Source organism: Botrytis byssoidea (assembly GCF_014898295.1).
Source record: "Botrytis byssoidea strain MUCL 94 chromosome Unknown BBYS_009, whole genome shotgun sequence".
Lineage (NCBI taxonomy): Eukaryota > Fungi > Ascomycota > Leotiomycetes > Helotiales > Sclerotiniaceae > Botrytis > Botrytis byssoidea.
In genome coordinates this window covers 469,774-486,251 of record NW_024065850.1, presented here as the reverse complement: position 1 = coordinate 486,251, position 16,478 = coordinate 469,774, and the positions used below count along the sequence as shown (strand labels likewise).

General features: G+C 41.9%; 3 protein-coding genes across 3 annotated transcripts; 2 read left to right on the top strand and 1 right to left on the bottom strand.

Annotated features, from left to right (window-relative positions):
- Positions 1-5,196: 5,196 nt before the first annotated feature.
- EAE97_005288 (uncharacterized protein) lies at positions 5,197-8,367 on the top strand (the record flags this gene model as incomplete). Its single annotated transcript, XM_038875800.1, has 2 exons — positions 5,197-6,688; positions 6,740-8,367. The coding sequence occupies 2 exons, from the start codon at positions 5,197-5,199 to the stop codon at positions 8,365-8,367; spliced, it is 3,120 nt and encodes a 1,039-aa protein (XP_038733137.1).
- A 1,426-nt stretch (positions 8,368-9,793) lies between these two features.
- EAE97_005287 (uncharacterized protein) lies at positions 9,794-10,616 on the top strand (the record flags this gene model as incomplete). Its single annotated transcript, XM_038875799.1, has 3 exons — positions 9,794-10,228; positions 10,274-10,315; positions 10,551-10,616. 3 exons carry the CDS (start codon positions 9,794-9,796, stop codon positions 10,614-10,616), a joined length of 543 nt encoding a protein of 180 aa, XP_038733136.1.
- A 925-nt stretch (positions 10,617-11,541) lies between these two features.
- On the bottom strand, positions 11,542-15,725 carry EAE97_005286 (uncharacterized protein). The gene is made up of 4 exons (XM_038875798.1): positions 14,834-15,725; positions 14,388-14,769; positions 12,215-14,327; positions 11,542-12,156 (listed from the first exon to the last, which is right to left on the bottom strand). Exons 1-4 carry the CDS (start codon positions 15,361-15,363, stop codon positions 11,897-11,899), a joined length of 3,285 nt encoding a protein of 1,094 aa, XP_038733135.1. The 5' UTR covers positions 15,364-15,725; the 3' UTR covers positions 11,542-11,896.
- Between the last annotated feature and the right edge of the window lie 753 nt (positions 15,726-16,478).

Genomic DNA, 16,478 nt, shown 5'->3' with positions numbered 1-16,478 from the left:
CAATAGTAAAATTACTATATAATATTATGTAATAAATCATAATCTATATATTAAGAATATATATTGAATATAGAAAGCAATATAAAAAGTGATAAAGAGAAAAAAAGTTATATATATAAGGAGTTTATTATATAATAAATTAATCTATTTTCTATTTTAATAGTATATTTAAGAATACAAATAAAAATATATACTTCTTTTGCATTTTCAAATTGATTCAAATAAAACAACTTCAAAGTATACATTTTGACTTACAAAGTACAAAGAAATTTATGTGCATTTTTTTTATATAACGCATTTATTCACGCGAGACTCGAGCCAAACAAGCCCTAAAGTATTCAAAGTGTTTATAAATCGACAAGTAAAGAAGTGTGTAATATATCTGTAGAGGGGTGGTCTAATATGATATGATATAATATAATCTGATCTGATTTGATATTATATAATCTAACTGTGAATTCTAATAAATTAAATTTTATGCCCTTAGGTACGGTGCTCATAATGCGTATTCACTTTTCATACTATCTCTTCTTTCTCTTTGTCTTTCAAAAATCATTCCCGCTTGCTGTCCCAAGAAAAGGTATAAAGCTACACATGATTTAGAGAATTGGAGTACGCAATTATGATTCATCAGAATATATCTAAACGATTTGAACAAAACTAAACATCGAACTGAACGGGGTTCCATATTGCTTATTGTCTCTTTTGATACGAAGAATTGTAGGATCTAGGTAGGTAGTCTTACTTACTCGATCACCATTTATCATTTTCGATTCCCAGTTCGACCCATCCCAACCCTTGGTTTATGATGCCAAGATGTATCACCCAATTCGCTCAATACGAGCACTAGCTATTCAAGGGTCTGAGCGCAAGTACTATTTCTTCTACGCTTAAATATTGAAAAATGTACTTGAAGGGATTTCAATTATTAAGTGTGGGATAGAAAGGAGTATATGCCCAGGTTTGTATGGGGTGATTGTTATGCCATGGTGTAGTGACATAGTGATGGTAGAAGCAAACATTTATACACTTGAATTGGCCATACCTGTTACTCCCCTCCTCCTGCGATGCCTCACCTCTTACTTTCATTCTCACTTTCCCATATATCCAACAGTTCCTCCACTCATCCGTACTCTGGCCTTCTCAAACTACAGCATGTATGACTTTCCACAAAATAACTCAAAACCTCTCTTCGCAAATATCCAGTACCCATTTTTTTGCAAAGCCTAACCTCCCAGCCAGCAGCGATATGAATTGCCATTTGCACACGTAAAAGGGCAATATCACCGTATCTCTCACGCCTCTCTTGACCACATATCCGACCGTCTATGAAAGTTAAACTCTTGAATACACCACATCCTCACCCGCCGTCAAGTTTCCGCCTCAATCTCAGTCTCGAACCTGTTCTCGAAATCTCTCTCTCGTATGCTAATACATTCCCATGAGATTTCTTTCGATGGATCAATCTCCCGAGCCAGGATTCTGTTGGAAATTTGAATAGGTAACCACATGTGCGCGATGTAGTCATTGTGAGTCCGCGCACTGGAAGTTGGTGAGGCGTGTATAAACCATAGACTCGATGGAAATTCCGGATATCTGCAGAATCGCCCTTTGTTGTTAGTATGTATTGCTATTTTCGCATTCCACTTACCATTATAAGTCTGTTGCTAAATAGAATTTTGCGTATCCAGTGCCTCTCCAGATTCGGTATGACGGTGTAAGATATTTCGTAGTGTGAAATGTAGGAAAGATCTTGATTCTTATTTACTTGTTCCAGAAGCATCCGGAGTATCTTATATAGATCTTTCAAGTCGATAGCTCGAGAGGGATTACCATGCCTATCATAGAGCCCGCATTACTCTTGTTCACCTCCTCGGTTGCTTCTGCGAACATGTAGTCTCGTATGTAAATCTCGGAAAAAGTCTTAGGAGAAGTGTATTAACAGTCTGCGAGCACCTCCTTCTTCCGTATATCTGCCAATTTTATGATCCAACTACGGCGATATGAGCATCGAGTCGAGCTTCGAACCAACCCGCACCATGGGGCAGAACATATCCAATCCCTCTCCATCTGCATGTTCATACGAGGAAGTAGTTCGTTCGTTTTCATAAACGGAAAAGGTGTGTGGGAAGTAGACTCGCAAGTATACTGACAGTCGCTGAAGCATATGTAATATCTTGAAAGTGGTATATCTAAGGAGTTGGTATTTCGATGTCTCGGAATATTGTACTGGGTGTGGAATGCATATTTGGTTTTAAAGCTTTTGTGTCTAGTGCGGGAGTGAGAGTGGGAGTGCAGATATTAAAGGAAAGATCTTGTCACCCCCTCCCTTTCCCCTTTCAGAAGTTTATCATTGTCCCGGTTCGTATGATACATTCACTTTCATACCCTTGTAAGACTACACGATTCTTAAACCTAACTATCCGATCCAATCTAGAATCAAAAAAACGCATCCTCCAGCACCTTGAAAAAGATGACCGTCAATGAACTCAGTACAGTGATTTTCTCGCAGACTCCAAGACAATTGTTTAATTGTGATTCTAGTCAGCTTAAAGAGTCTCACGAATTCCTGCACCCATTGTTGATTTGAGCCTCAAAATCTCGGTTCGTGATGCGTTAAATTGTGTCTACAAAGTCCACGGGTAAGCAAGGTATATTAAAAAGGATCGTACTGATCAAAGAGCAAGTCCTCAAAGTCAACCATGTTATCGTGGAAGTGCATAGTGATCTGGCCGTTGACATCTAGAGGGGTACTCTTTTTTGATTGGTCGATACCCGAGAAGTTAGCGAATCTGGAAGCCAAGAGTATGACATCGAGTACCTTCAAACAATAATGGCTTATTAGAATGATACATCCGCCACAAATGAATTCGAAAGAATTGGGGAATGAAACAGAATCTTATTTTCTGTTTGATTAATCTTACGTCACGATATGTCATTGGTAATTATTAAAGCCTGATGTTTGGGACAATCCGGGAATAACAAATGCGCACAAGACGTCTCACTGCGTACCCGTATTTTGACATTTTGACATTTTGACATTTAATGCGGGGCTCCGGGTATAATTTTCCGATGCAGGGGTTAAACGACATGCCAAACTTAATATAATTTATATATTCCATTGTAATCGACTGAAATGATTTATTTTTATATTCATTATGTGTTAAAATCAAGGAGCAAACATAGTGTTTGGGCGTATTGATTGGGGTTGGGAAAGTGTAAGTGTAAATAATTGTAATCGGAGATGGTTGACTTTCGGAACACTACGTATATCTGGAAAGACCCTCGCAAGGAATATCATGATACTTTATGCCCAATGAACTGAGGAAAAAATCTTGCTCGCTATGAGAATTGTAAATATTGTACGTGAAGAGATATTTTGATAGTGTATGCGTTGTAATCGAGAATAAGGATATGCACTCTCAGCAGAATTATCACCTTCAGTTTGTTATAAGTCTATACAACCCTATATTCTCGTAGTATACTTGCTTCCGGTATAGAATACAGAACAACCCAGTTCTAAGCTGCAAATATTGCTCGATTCGTCTCGAGGCAGAGAAAGAAGGATTCGTAGAAAGGAACTGAGATTCGACAATAAGAAGATGCGTGCTATTAAAGAAAAGGGATTAGCATGTCTGCGAATTAGAAAAGATTGTTGCATATGCTGGCTCTATCACGGAGCTTGACTGAAAGATTGACTTGTATAAAGAATATCGGTAAACCCAACTTATCTTGGACTTTATTCTTGCGCTCCAAATCTGTGCCAGTAGGTCGGTAGAACTTGTAACTGATACAATGATTGGTTTGTGCATGCGAATAGATTTTCGAGAGTGGTACTTGATGTCGCGAAGACTCTGCAGGAAAATAGGGAGCGGCCAGGCCTGAAGATATAGGGTGTAGAGTCTTGTTGCCATCACACTCGTCAGCAGTCTTTGATGTACTTCGAGGCGAGCACAATAATATAAATTCCAAAAGTTGAATGTTCCAATTGTTGAAACACTTGAATGCTGTAATTGTGATACTGATGCAGATAATCAAGAGATGGAATGAGTTTTTGGAGAAGAAGAAATGGAAGAGGAAGGAAGGAAGGGCGGAAATATACAGGGGCATGGTTAGAGAAGGCACACAGATGGACAGATTTCACTGAAAATAGAAATATAGGAATAAAATTATTTCAATATATAATAAAGAATGAATAATCAGCATCAAACTGCGTATTCACCGTATTCACTTTGATGTATCTTCTCCGAATACTTCTTCTCTGTTTCCATTTGAAATTTGTAGTATGTGTATAGTTATATTTACAAGTTGGATACATAAAGGCGATTCATTTAACAACCTCTTACAAGAATAGATTATAGATAGCAGAGATAATGGGCATCCAAAATAAAGGACGATAAACCGAGATTCTATCACATTTGTCTATTTTTATATCTGTTCTTTGACTTTATATTTGGGCTAGAATCGTACTGATGAAGGTTATCAATGAGGAATATGCATCTAGACGGTACTTGCAATCAGAATGTCAGACAAGGAGATACATATTCATTCCAGGGGTGAAATTGAGAGATCAGGGTTACATATTTGTCTCAAAATCATCTTTTCGATTGGATGGCTACCTGGATATCTTCAAGTTCCTCTTTTGGTATGAGTTTACTCTTCTTCAATCAAATGTGGCGTGGTCAGTCTGATACTGTAGATGATTGTTCTCTATTCTGCTGTCATCTCGTAAAGTGATGTATCAATGTTAATTCACCACAAGTTGAACATCTGAAAGTTCGGACGAGTGACGAGTGACGAGTAACACGGGCTCGAGAGTTTTCTGTGCAGTTCCATAAAGGTACAGCTACGGCTGTCTTATATCTTTCTTCTCTATTTAAATGCCCTCGGGAATTATTCTGCTACGGCAACCTTCGAATCTCCTTGTGGCTGAGAGCTCTATTGGGTAGATTTGCCAGCGCTAGACAGTCTAGTCTAGGTCTATTTTACCGATTAATAGGTGGGGTACGCTGGCACTTTCTGTGTATACAAAATCCTGCCCCTCTTGAAACCAAAACTCACTTCCACATACAACACAACACAACCACCGCAACTCCAAAAAAGTTTCATCAAATTATCCATCACAACAATTCGACACATATAATCCTAATATCAAATACTTTGAAGCTGTATATTATTATATCACCGTTCATTAAAATGTCGGGCTATGATACAAATGATATCGGCTCCAACGCCAACCAAGGAGGACCTCACGATATTGGTAACCAGCGACCCTATCCACTAAACCATGAACCCTTTGGAGCTATCAGACACAGGCTGGTCAGCGACAGGGCACTAACAATGTCAGGAGCGGCAAATCCGTCTGTTGATTTCCTTGATCCACCGTTTCAAATTCCATCGTTTGGTTTCCAAGATATGCCTGGAGGAGATCAGTTCCCTGACTATCATACGACCAATGGCGGATACAATGTCAACCCGCAAATACCTGCTCATTACCATGTTGATGGAACTCTCATCAACCATGATCAAGTACCTCAATGGCCTATCGATAGCAATCAACATCAGGCTCAAGATCCATCCTATAACTTCGGACAACAACAGGCTCAAATTCAGGGCAACTATACAAGTACTCTGGAACATTGCACCTCCCAACAAGCATTCATTGATTTGCCATCTCAAGTTCCTCCAATCAATTTTGATCAACCATTTTCAATGCCTGTTTATGTCCCATATAATAACGGACACAATATGAGCCAGCAAATACCTACTCAATTCCAGCGTGGAGAAGCTTCTGCTTATTGCGGTCAACAACCTCAAATTCCCGTCAATCAGATCAACTTCAATGGTGTCAACAATAACCAGCAAATACCTGCTCAATTCCAACTTGGAGAAACTCCTACTTATTGCGGTCAACAACCTCAAATACCCATCAATCAGACCAACTTCAATGGTGTCAACAATCACGAACAAGCATACCAAGGAATGGCTACCGCCGCCGTGTCATCATTTGCTAGTCTATCGGCGCAAGAACAGGACGCCGAATTTCGACACTTTGTTCAACAGCGTCTCGCCCTTGGAGAGACGAAAATGATGGAGCCCGGAACATTCAAGAGCTGGTATATAGGCCAGCAGGTGGCAGGCAACACCACACCAACGCTTGTACATGGAGTTACTCCTCTTCATCCATCTCTTGTCTTTAAGAACAATGTGCCGATTCAACGGCCGATGATACCGCTGAATAATCAAGAGTACATGCAACCACCACCCATGATCTACCAGAATACGGGGGAAAAATTGACTACTGGCTTTCAGCATATGATGGGTCCTTTGACAACTTTGAGTGGACAAGCTATGCAACCGAACAGTGAGCAGTATCTTCAGCAACCTCGAAAAAGCATCAATTCTGAAATGCGAACAAGAAGAACTTCGCTGGCTGTTGCACCTGCGGGCCAATCCATTTTGCCGGGCCCCTCACGATCTATGCCACGGCCAGTCCTTCAAATAATTACGACAATGCCCGCTTCTCCATCAACTACGGAAATACCAGCTCCCCCATCAATTATCAGAGCTCCAGCGCCCCCATCGATCACGACAATGCCAGCTTCCTCATCAACTACAAGAGCTCAAGCCTCTCCATCGACCACGGCCCCACCAGCGGTCACCAGAAGAAACCGAAAAACAAAAAATGGTATGTTTTGAAGGAAACTTGCTTCGGGATGCCATGACTAACAATACATAGTAAATCCAGAACAAATGGAGAAGAAAACATGCGCCACAGGGAAAATGATTTCGCAAGAACAAGAAACTGAGGCTACTCGATCAAACCAGCGAAGGTTCATCCCGATCGCTCAAATCCTTGGTGCTGCTGATGGCAAATACACTGTTTCCTTTTCGGATTTAGAATCGAATGTGTTTGATAGTCCTTCTGATACCGAGTTGTATGACTGTATGGCCACTGCGATTGCAGATCTTGATGCGAAAAATGCGGAACCGGATACAAAATTGTTCATGCTCAGGAATGAAGAAAGTTTGATTATAGTGAGGATGGCCCTGGGAGAGATGCTTCGAAAGCTCATCGCTCTGTCACTGGATACTTCCACGGACGCACGAAAAAGCCTTAAAGACTTTGCAGCGATCAAAAATATTCCCTATTCCTCCATCGAGTCGTTGGAATTTGCCCCAAAATCGCAATTTCTTAAAGAAGTCAAAGTTGCAAGCGGAACAGAGCAAACAGCCCAACCGGCCAAAGATGATGTCCCACCGTGCGCAACGCATACTTTAATGCATGCTACAATCAACAGTGATCTCGATGGAACAGAGGCGAAAGGAAGTTGGTCATTATATACAAAAACGGCATTCATTGATGAAAGTACTCCCTTGAAGTATGCTATCGGGCTCAAAATGGAGGTTGCAGAGATCGGCGATAGACTGGCTAGAGACAACCAACTCATTTACGAAAGATCTCTGCCATCGAATATTACAGGGGAGCCTCTTTGGGCTGACATACTCGACCTCTTCAAAATCCAAGCTGCGGAGTGGGCTGTGACTACCAGCACTCAAGATCCACTTACATTTCAGACGTCAACGTCAGCTTCACCATCGAACCAACAACAAATTGACACAGAGGAACAGTGGCCAGTTTCGGGACCGGTACAAGGACAAAGAGCACAAACTGGGCAATCGATAACGCCTGAGCCACTGACAGTGCGTGGAAAGAAGCGCAAGCGCCAAGAAAAACCAAAGATTCATGCTACTCCGGTTATTCGTGCTTCAAGCTCCGAGACTTCCAATTCTTCAAGCGACAAAGGAAACAGTCCAACCTCTAACACGTCTACTGATAGGACAAGTGTTTCCCCCCAGCCAGTAGCAGGAGCACCTCAATTATCAGACGATTCAAGGCGTATCAAACGATCAAAAAATGAACATGAAATGGGTTCCCTAGAGGGAGGAACCGGTATGAAGGAATCTTTGCCATCAAGTATACAACCACCCACGGACCAGATCTCTGCGAATGACCACATGCATCCTGCACGTTCTCCTTCCGAAATTGTGCGATCGCCAATTACAACTGAAACTCAAAATCGTATGCCTGCGCAGGTGTCAGGTCAAGCTGATGAATCGTTCCCGGGGGCACAAGTAGCTTCTTTCAGGCAGGGAATGCTACTCGCTAACAATGGGACACCTTATCAATACACGATTTCAGAACTCACACAACCGTCGCGCACATTTTCAGCTCAAAGTAACATGCCAAAACAGGTGCAAGCTCGACTTTTGAGACAACCGACAGCGGAAGAACTGGCGCCTTATATACCATATGTAGCCAGCAGGTGGAAGAGATCTTTTCCAGCTGAAAATAAATCATCATAGAGCCAGCGAATGTACACATTCAATGACTGGGTTTGGCTTGAGCTAGGATTTCGTATTTTGTTTCAGGTATAAAGTACCCGGGATGCATGGTTCTGTAACATAGCGCCCTGTGACAAACATTGGTAGATTTTGATTATATTCCTAGAATTTGGATGGATGCGAGAATAAGGAAAGGGGAAAGGAGCTTATGTTACTGTTAAATAAGCAGAGTAGTATCACCAATTGAAGACTCACAAAATAGAGTTAAAGTTCAAGTTGACGAAAGTAAAGTTCCATGTGAATAAATTGCAAAGGTGATTCATAGAAAGTGTTCTTGAAAAATAAGCGAAGTTGGATTAGTATGTTGGGTTTGTAAAAGGGGGGTCGACGTGTCTGAATAAAATTTCTGAGATTCATTTTCGTAGATATTTATGCGAGTGTATAGTTCCGGGGATGTTGGCGCTAACGAGGTTCGAGAGAACAGAGAAATTAAGAGTTAATTGACAAGGTACAAGAGTTCTCACATTTCGTGTGGGGCATTAATTTACTTATACTCAAAGTCACAGTTACGGGATGCAAATTTCAAATGTTCCACGTAGCTTTAGGCATTTTCTTGAGAACGCGATGTTGCATTGAGTTTCTTAGGCGATTGCATGGATGAAGGACTATGAGGTGTGTGTCTCGGGCACCACTACATTGAGAAGATAGATTTGGTGTTCAATTAGAGTTGGGAATATCGGTTTTATTTTTTTAGTCTAGTTTGAGAAATTCAGAGGGGGGATATTGCGTGCTTGGGTATTAATCATTGTATGGTGGTGATTGATGGTGATTGGTGGTATTGGGGTTGAGGTTGCTATTAGGTTTGTTGGGAAGTTCGGACAATATTGGAATATGACGGTATGTAAATTGAGCTTGGAAACTTTATTTAGTTAGGGTCTGGACTACGTGATTGCAAGTTTTCTCTAGAGGTTCAGTTTTTTTCAGATGATGTGCTATGGTGATCTTAGACCTGGAAAATCGGGGTACTCAAATAAGTACCGTTGCTTTGAAGGACTGGGTAACGCGTTTACTAGCTCCATTTACTTAATGATATATCTAGGTAGTCATCATTATCTCGTTATGTGTTTGCGTGTGACTTGTTGCATGCCTTATTAGTAAATTGATGTGCTTGGTCGTTGTGATTTTCTTCGTCAAGCTAACTAATTACGTACATCGGTTCAGATCTGCGGTTCTAAGCGTGATTTTGTCTTTAAAAAGGACCTCCTCCCCCCGACTTGTTTCTCCATATATCATCGAAAAATGATTCATGCGCAGGTTGAAAACTTTCCACGACGATTCGATTTTTTTTTTGCAATGATGAACTTCCAATTTCGACGAAATTCGTTTGTACATTCTATGTCATTTAACTTGTTTTTTATTTCTAGTTTTTACTTTTGCTTTGACGAAAATGACGAAAATGACGAAAATTGCTAGCGAGGCGGTAATGAGGAGTTTATCTCTCTTGAATGTGGAAATACTCGATGGTTTGTTACTATATAAGTGCGAAAACATACAGACCAAGATTCGATTCCTACAGAAAATCAAGGAAGAAAGAAAGAACATTTATAGGAGAGGTGAGCCCCTAGATCAACAGACACATCTCAAGCAAGCAGACAACGATAGGAGGCGACGTTACTCTACGGTGAATGGCATCTTCGCTCAATATACTCAAAGTCAAAGTACAAACGTTAAACAGGAGGAAGGGAAGGTGCTAGAGCAAAAAATCCCACTCGAAAAGGTAGCACAACGAGCGGGTGATCATCGATCATACGGCAAACGACAGAAAACTTCGCAAGAATACATGATTCCAAGCATGGAAATCAACCATATCTCTTACTATTCTGTATGCGAAAACGAGTGCGACTATTTCCAATAAACTACCATGAAGATCACGCCAGAATCGCCAGATTTGCTTCAAATGACCGGATGGGTATGCATAGACTAGACAGTGGAGATACGAAATCGTATGCGTGAGGTGATCGAAAGAATTTGCCAAAACCAGCGGACAGCTGACATACTCTGAAAACTACACTCATCATCTGGAAACAAGCATGCAGAGCAAGTCAACGGAACTTGAAATTGGCGAGCTCGGAGACATGGAATAGCAGACGTATGCTGCAGAAAGCTGGCAAGCGGGAGCTAAAACTAACAAATATACATCTCAGATCACGCCAAAAGAGCCCACGAAGACCGGGGCCAGTTCATTTGAAGATCGATATCATGTCATGTAGCTTACGAGATAGTAACAAAAGTAGCAGAAGTAGTTAGCAAACTTCAAGTTTGCAGAATAGGCTAGTGTTGTCGCTTTCTGATGCCTCTTCTCCAAATGACCTTCCCCAAGTGACGTTCTCCAAGTGACTTTTTCTCGTGGCCCTCCGTTATCACTGAACTGCATGTAGTCCCGTAAAACTAATCATTTCAGCGGGACTCTAGAACTACTGGTATGAGGTCGTCTTGCGCATCACTGATGCAATTCCATTGATGGCTCCGTTGATGGCGTGACTTCTAAACTACTGCCTAATCGAATAGCTGCATGCGCTGAAAGACTAGACTTTGGACTTCGTTCAAAGTAAAAGAGATTTTGACAGATACCTAGATAGATTTACACTCCAACTAATATTTACTTCGATAGATACATACTTCGACAGAAATATACCTTAAGTGATATCACTTCATTAGATCTATATTTCGATAGACATATACTTCAACAAATATATACTTTGATATATATACATACCTCGATTGACATATACCTAGATTAGTATATACTTCGACAGGTACATGCTCCAACAGCTATAACTCACCCAGACTCCCGACAAACTTGAAACTGAGCATGCGATTCCTGTGGTGCGTTAAGCGAACATTTAAGCGAAAGGCCACAAGACGAAAGCTGGCTCAACACACGGAAGCAAAATTCAGAGTCGAACTTGCATTGCTTCAGTATTACTTGCATCGAGAGTTCTGCTGACACTTTTGTGCTCGACAGACTTAAACTCTAGGAGCGGATGTTAAAACTAGACGGTGGCACTTGAGGTGACAATACGCGTCTTGAGGAAAGCAGGTACGTCGTTGGAAGACACTGATACACTAATTACTGCGACTTGACAGCTTCTTTACAGAAGCAAAGCAACGCGAGACAAAGGATGTAGAGAAAGACGGAAGTAAACGCGGTACATTGATATCTATGAAATGTGTATTGCACATATACATGAATGAAATTGTTACTATTCATCCTCCGATCCATGATCGGTTTGGTATCATTGGCCATCATCCAAAAACGCCCCATATCTAGATCTGCGAATGCGACTAGAATCATCGGAAGGCGTGAACCCGCAGCCTCATATACCAGAACTATCACAAAGCTTCGCAGCAATTGACCGTCGCATGTCAATGCTGCTGTACTTGTTCGCTCACTGATGGTTGGCTACCCTCTATAAAAATCCACTGCAAACCACTAAAATACACGCTGACATCATGCCTTGTCTATGCAATTGCAAGTCATATATGTGATTCACAACAATGACTTGAAGTACATAGGGTCGTCAGATCCTCCCCCAACATCAAAATCTCCGACGTCATCGCCAACTACACTGCCAATACCTTCTTTGCCTTCACCTTCCACGGCATTACCCATTTCATAGGTGATTCTTTTCCAACCACTCTTTTCCGAGGGGTCTTTAATCCACTCTGTAGTGGGGAAATAGTGATCGTTCTTCTTCATTGTGATGACCCATGGGACATTATCAAAGGTTACTACCTTGATGCGAAAATCTTCAGAATACTATTAGTAATTTGTCAATCTGACAGGAAAAAAAACAAGGAAACGTACATGTATTGTCAGGAATCTCGATGACCACTTTCAAGAATGATTCCAAATCTGGTGTTGGTTTCCCATTGACATGGGTCACAAAGTTTGTTGGGGTGAGGTTGTATTGGTAGGATGGAGATCCTCTTGTTCTCGCCGCAACGTAAACCTCACTGTGAAGTTTAGAGATTTGTTGGCGAACAGCATGATGAGGGCGATGTAGAATAGCTCCACAGAAGGAAACAGCTCGATCAGTCTCGAGATCATCAGCTGAAACAGTGTCAAGCTTAATGTGCATTTCCTTACAATCCCGGACAATGACTGCATCGAGAACGTCATGGTCGTACATTACATCAAGTTCATTGACCCGAGTAATGATCTTACCATTGAGAGATAGAACGATGTCTCCTTCCAAAAGAGCACCCGACTCACTATTTCGCTCAAAGGTGCGCTTTCGTACCATGAAAAGTTGATGGCGGGATCGATTGTCTTCAGCAACCTTACGAATCCATTCTTCAGAGACACCCATGACACGAGCTTGAGCCATTTGGATGGTATTGAATTCAACACTCAACATGCGTAACTGAGGCTTCTCGTCGTTTTGTATTTTTTTAATGACAGGTAAGAGTGTAGGGGTTGCAAGACCGAGATAATATTCGACATCCTTTGAGCTGGATGGAGATCTCTCTCCCAAGTAAGTCAACCACAAGGCTTGGACAACGCCATCTTCACCGATAAGCACACCACTTCCACATTGACCACTCAGGCTTGTGTCAACAGTGATAGCATCAATATTGATGGCCCGATATCTTGGAGATGCAGCATTTGCAGGGATGGCAACAGCAGTTATTTCAGTGATGGTGGTTTTAGCAACGACAATTCGCATGTTAGTGTTGAAACCAATGAAGTATGTTGAAGCTCCTTGGGAGGGCTGCTTATTGCTCAATCTCGCGCTTTGCACAGGGGCAAGAACCAGCGATGGGTCGTATTGGATGATGGCATAATTTTGTAGAGGGTGCAGGAATACTACCTTTCCTTCCACAATGATGGAATCGGCGATTGTGATCGAAATGTCACATAGATCATATGGAACAACAGCTCTAGAGATAACAACCAATCCTTTCTCAGCATCGATAACAACGCCCATGCCCCACTTACGGTTCCGGGGGTAGCCGTCTAGTTTGACAGGCATGTGGCATAGCACTCGAACGAAGCTACGAACAATGTCCGCTACCGCTGGATGCTGTGAATTCTCCAATTGTATGAAATTTGCAGACCTAGCTACAGGTGTTGTGGGTGGAAGAGCGTCGGCTAAATCCGAAAAGTCCCAAAGACCAGTGACGTCATTTCTGACAGCCAATCTCATCTTACTTGACCAATGGCGGTCAATCTGGAGAATGCCGGTATTTAGAGTGTGGAGATCTCTGAGATGTTTGTATGTTACTACAACCCTTTCCCGGTCCGGAATTTTCTTCATGACTTCAATGAAGCTTTTCAAATCAGGCGTCTTCTTATGATCAATGGTTTGAATCATCCAGCCATTATCCGTGCCTTCGAATCGAAATGATCCACTGGCTTCACACATGAAGACACCTTTACAGGCAACACCATACAGACGTGCTTGCTGATACGACAAATCATGAAAGCTGCCTCCTGCGACAGAGACAAAACGGTCTGGTGTAATCATATGAAGATCTCCAACAGAAACCGCGACTTCGATATTTTCTCCGCCACGCTGTATAAGGAAGCTTACCGTCTGACCAACACTGGAATCAAGGATATCATCCAGACGAATGAATTGTGTCAATAATTCGCCGTTGACCTTCAGTAACAGATCTCCCTCTTCAATCAATTTATGTGACGGTCCCTCTGGAAGAACAATTTCTGCGACGAGCATACCGGTCTCCTTGGGAAATGCTTTTCGGACAATGCCTTCCCAATCGGGTGTTAAACCAAGTCTCCGGCATTCATCAAAAGGCTTAATTAACCATTGACATTGAATTGTTCCCCGGGTAATAGGCTTACCCGCTTGGACGCATTGAAGAGCTCTCAAAGGTCGATCGAGAGGCAAGAAATAATCAGTTGCGGCACCATCACTTCTTCCACCCGCTTGTAGGGCAACGGCATATCCATCAATCTAGCGGCACATCAATATTTGAAGGGTAAAAAAATTGGGGATGTGAATGTTCAAACATACATTAACTACCGGACTTCCAGAACTTCCACCACTCGCTGCAGCTGCTGCTTGTATGTAATTGGTATTGAAATCGCAGTATCCGTCACCGTATTCGGGGGCATTTCTATCGAGTCTACTGATGACTCCGGATAAAATACTAAGCTTCTCTCCAGCGTCGTTACCAACCACTCTAATTTCCGATCCTACCTTGGCAAGATCTGGTCGCAACCCCAGAGCGGTAACAGGCATGTATTTGATAGCTTTAGGGTCGAATCGTAATATACCGAAATCATGAACAGGGTCACGGTAAACCGGGTATGCATCAACTTCTTCGTGATTATCGAAAACGCAATATCCCCAGAAAGGTCCTGATCCAACAACATGTCGATTGGTCAAGATATATCTGCAGACATATTAATAAAGCTTAAAAGACAGACGGCACGTCCATCTGAACATGGAAAACTAACCCCCTTTCTGCATCTACCACAAAGCCAGTAGCTTCGCTGGTTAGTGCAGGGTCTGTGTCAAAAGAACAAGTCTGGCAGAATCGGATCGACACTACGTTTCGCACCACCCGCTCAATAGTGGCCTGCCATTCAGCTGTATCTGGCGACACATTTGGCGGTAATAATTGCAGTCCATCAATGTCGTAATCATCGTCGGAAAGGTCGATTTCTGGAGTATTAACACCCGTTGACTCTTTTCCGTTTAAGGCTCGGAGTTGCTTCTGAGGTCTCTCGGGGCCCGTTGGATGTGACTTTCTCTTCGAACGCGTTGCAACGCCATTGGTGCCGATCATATTGATTGATTTGTTTTTTCTCAAACAATGAATAATACGTGAGGTTGAAAGCGCAGATGGGATCAATAAAAGAGAGTTTCGAGTATAGCGTAGAGGTAATTGTCGAATCAATAAACGGTTTCTCGTCGCAAGACTTGTTGGAAAGTATTTATGTGCAACGAATGGAAGAAGCCGTGTCTCGATCGCATAGACAATCATGCGCAATGTGAATGGTCTTGGATGGTCGAACCGAATTGTGAATGAATGTGAGAAGAATTGATTTTGAGGTGTTTTACAGTTGGCGGTGTTTGTAGCACTTGGTAGTACGAAGACTAAGGAGCAGGATCAAATAAGACGGGATAGCGCCAAAAATGAAGGGAATGAGTAATATTACAAGGAGAGGAAGATTTCCAACGGCGGGTAGGATGATACAAAATGAGCTTTTGTATGCGCCGTAGGATGTGAGAGGACGAAGTGGGCGTGCCTAGGATATGATTTGGTGGAGGTGATTCAATAAATATAACAATGGCAGTACTCGGGCGTACAAGACCTTTTTATTTCTCCAAGGCTGAATTAAACAAGGCTGATGCTGCTACCACTTAACCTAAAATCGTTAGTCTATATTTCATTTGCCACACCGCTTTACCATTCTATTTTAGCAGAATTATTCGTTTGTTGCCCCACTGTTTTAACCAGCACGTGAAGTAGATGTATCATGTTTCTCAAAGTCCAACATAGTAATCGAAACCTCTATCTTACTGTTGGAAGAATCGCATTGCTCTGAAACCCATAATGTGCTGTAAAAAGAAGATGGATCTTTCGAAAATACCTAGGACCCCGGTTATCTCCTCACCCTGGAAATGCATCGCATCACCGAGAGATAGGGACATAATTTTGATTGCATCCAGTATATTAGGCATCGTCAGGATACATTCCCATATAAATTTTCATGTAGGTCATTCACAAGGTCCTAGACTTCAGAAGCCCCGAGGCTTGATACCTCAATTGCTTTAAGCAGCACTGGGCATCCTCTTATTAGAGGACATACGAATGGGCGAGCTTCAGGTACCGGTCAAATTCAGAGTTTGATCAAACAAAACTACGAGTCTTCATCGAGCGTAATTCCAATATGCTTAGACGTACATACAGGCGTCCAAACCTTACCCTTGACTTCGGCATCAAATCTCCTAAGCTAATGTATCCTCAAGTTTTGGTGTTAGAACATTCACTTCATCAATAAGAACACCTCTATGACGCGGCCCTATTTCGCTTAGTATGTCTTCTGCTCTTTCACTATGGCTGATTCAACACGAGATGAGTCGTACTAGAGTATA